Below are 2,366 nucleotides of genomic sequence, written 5' to 3'. Positions count from 1 at the left end.
TCCCACCCAATTTCAATAACCAATTGCACCTTACTTCCGTTGTTAGTAATTTCAAAATGAGTTCAGCAATTCTTGTTCGAGATCATGTCGAAGATAACGCAATTACTCCTGCTCGTCCCAGAGGTCGTCAGATCGGTCAAGTTGTTGCCCCATACCGTTCCAGAGTACCCGTTAACGTAATTGCAACTGAATTAGACCATTTATCAGGAAGACCTGAGGATACAGAAAGGTAGGTCAATAAAATCCGTTACAAAAGGGATTTATTCTAACTTCGTAGTTTTTTAGATATGTTGGTGAGGAACTCGGTGTTTTTCAATTGGTTGATCTCAAGTGTAATGTTGCGGGTTGCCAAAAGGACATGTATCGTAAGTGGAGGGAGAATCGTGGAAGATATTATTATCATTGCAACGGTAGTAGCGATACGCACAAGAAACGTTATCAATCAGCTGCCAAGAACACCTTTTTTTATCGCAGAAAACTTAGAATCGATTTGTCTTACCGCAGTCTCAATCAATACGTGGAAAACTCTTCAATCACAAAAGTTCATGGTAGATACACGATATCTCTCCCTGCCGTTGGAAAATTAACCAAGGACGTCAATACTCTTATGCTCTGTGATTACGTCAACAGAAACATGCCCTTTCGTCTAGGCTCTTCACCTGATTGCGATCATATCCAGATCGACGAATCAAAGTTTGGTAAACGTAAACACCACCGAGGACATCGCGTTGAGGGTGTCTGGGTGTTCGGTATGGTGGAAGCCATTAAAGTCGGTGAGGAGGTGTCCAAGACCAACGGCCGTTTTTACAAGAAGCCTTTGTTTCGTGCTGGCCGATTTTTTGTGTGCACCGTGCCCAACCGTACTACGGCCACCTTGAAACCTATAATCGAACGTCACTGCGAACCAAATACCGTCATCCGTTCAGATGGTTGGAAGGGATATGACTTTATGCATCCCCCTGATGTTCTTTTGGAGGATGGAACCTACGAAAATAACGAAGGCCGGTACCAAGATGGTGATTATTACTTCAGACAACACCAAGTTGTCAATCACTCAAAAAGTTTTGGTACCAAGGATCAGGTTAAGGGTAACCATACGCCTGGGTATATCCATACCAATGTTATTGAAGGCATGTGGGTGGATTTAAAACGGTCGATTGCTCCTTGCTACCGTAATGAACAGTATTGTGCGGAGAAACTTTTGGAGTATCTGTGGAAAAAACAAAATCCAAGCGTTTTGGAAGGGTTGAATCGTGCGTTGAAGGAGGTAGTATACCCTTCTGGTATAGTAGGTCCAACTGCAGAGCTTAACGTACCGCAATTGTTTACAAGAGGGGAAAATGGACTCTCTCCAGAGCGCCAACGTCAGCATGAAGCCCGCTTGGAATCTCGTCGTGTTGCCTGGATTCGACGCAATCAGAATGAAGCAGAAAATGATGCTAGCTCATCCAGCAGTGATGACGAAGGTCACTCGTCCAATGGTAATGCTTCCGAAGGCAGTAATGATTCTGACTGGAGTGGTAACGAAGACAATGACATGGGTGAGTGGAACGAATCTGCTGCAGATGATCTTCCCGTTCAACAAGCCGAAGCCAATCCAGAAGCAAGCCAAGACAATCAGCGTAGAAGTGCAACTGCAGCAAGTGGTACAAGAAGAGCAACTAGAGCAACAGTCGCTTCCTCCCAGGTTGAGACCTCTTCAGCATCATCTGGTTCTTCCCGTAGTCGCTCCTCTTCTCGTGGCCGCCCAGCTTCCCGTCGTCCTGTTGGAAGACCAGCTGGGCCAAATAAGCGGGTCAGGGTAAGTAGTGGCGCTGGCCCTGGTCGTCCCGCCGGATCACGCACTCGGGTAGTAGCTAGCGAACCTACGCCTATTGCACCAGTTGCACCAGCACCAAGACCAGTTGGTCGACCTCGTTTAGACATTAGACCGCCATCTTCAGCAGAATCATCAATCCCAAGAACACGCCATAACACAAGACCATCTAGAAAATAAAATTTAAAAATAAAATTTAACTTCTTTATATGTAAATGTGCTTTTTCATTGTGTTCCCTTGCGTTTATATATAATTTAATAGGTACTATTGAAGTTTATGTTACTCGACAATACGTGCATAACTGACTTAAAACACTTTGGCAGCTTTGCTTGCTTAAAACATCTTTTAGTAAAACTGATTATACGTAACAATTAATCCCAACAGAATATCCCACAATTAAAAATCTTTGTAAAAAAACAGTGTTACATCAATTGCGCATAGGATGATGTGGTATTTAGCCATTTTTATCGTAGTCGAATCACGTTATACGATCATAATCGACAATATTTGATACTATTGTGATCACTAATAATCCCACAAAAAACAATA

The 2,366-nt window shown here is 43.4% G+C and overlaps 1 protein-coding gene across 1 annotated transcript; it reads left to right on the top strand.

The window, feature by feature from the left end:
• Positions 1-56: 56 nt before the first annotated feature.
• On the top strand, positions 57-1,996 carry EV154DRAFT_550275 (uncharacterized protein; the record flags this gene model as incomplete). Its single annotated transcript, XM_051604917.1, has 3 exons — positions 57-229; positions 286-365; positions 771-1,996. 3 exons carry the CDS (start codon positions 57-59, stop codon positions 1,994-1,996), a joined length of 1,479 nt encoding a protein of 492 aa, XP_051459522.1.
• Positions 1,997-2,366: the final 370 nt, after the last annotated feature.

This window comes from Mucor mucedo, assembly GCF_025094135.1.
Source record: "Mucor mucedo strain NRRL 3635 chromosome Unknown EV154scaffold_28, whole genome shotgun sequence".
Classification (NCBI taxonomy): Eukaryota; Fungi; Mucoromycota; class Mucoromycetes; order Mucorales; family Mucoraceae; genus Mucor; species Mucor mucedo.
The sequence above is the reverse complement of the archived record's forward strand: the minus strand, read 5'-3'. Positions and strand labels throughout refer to the sequence as shown.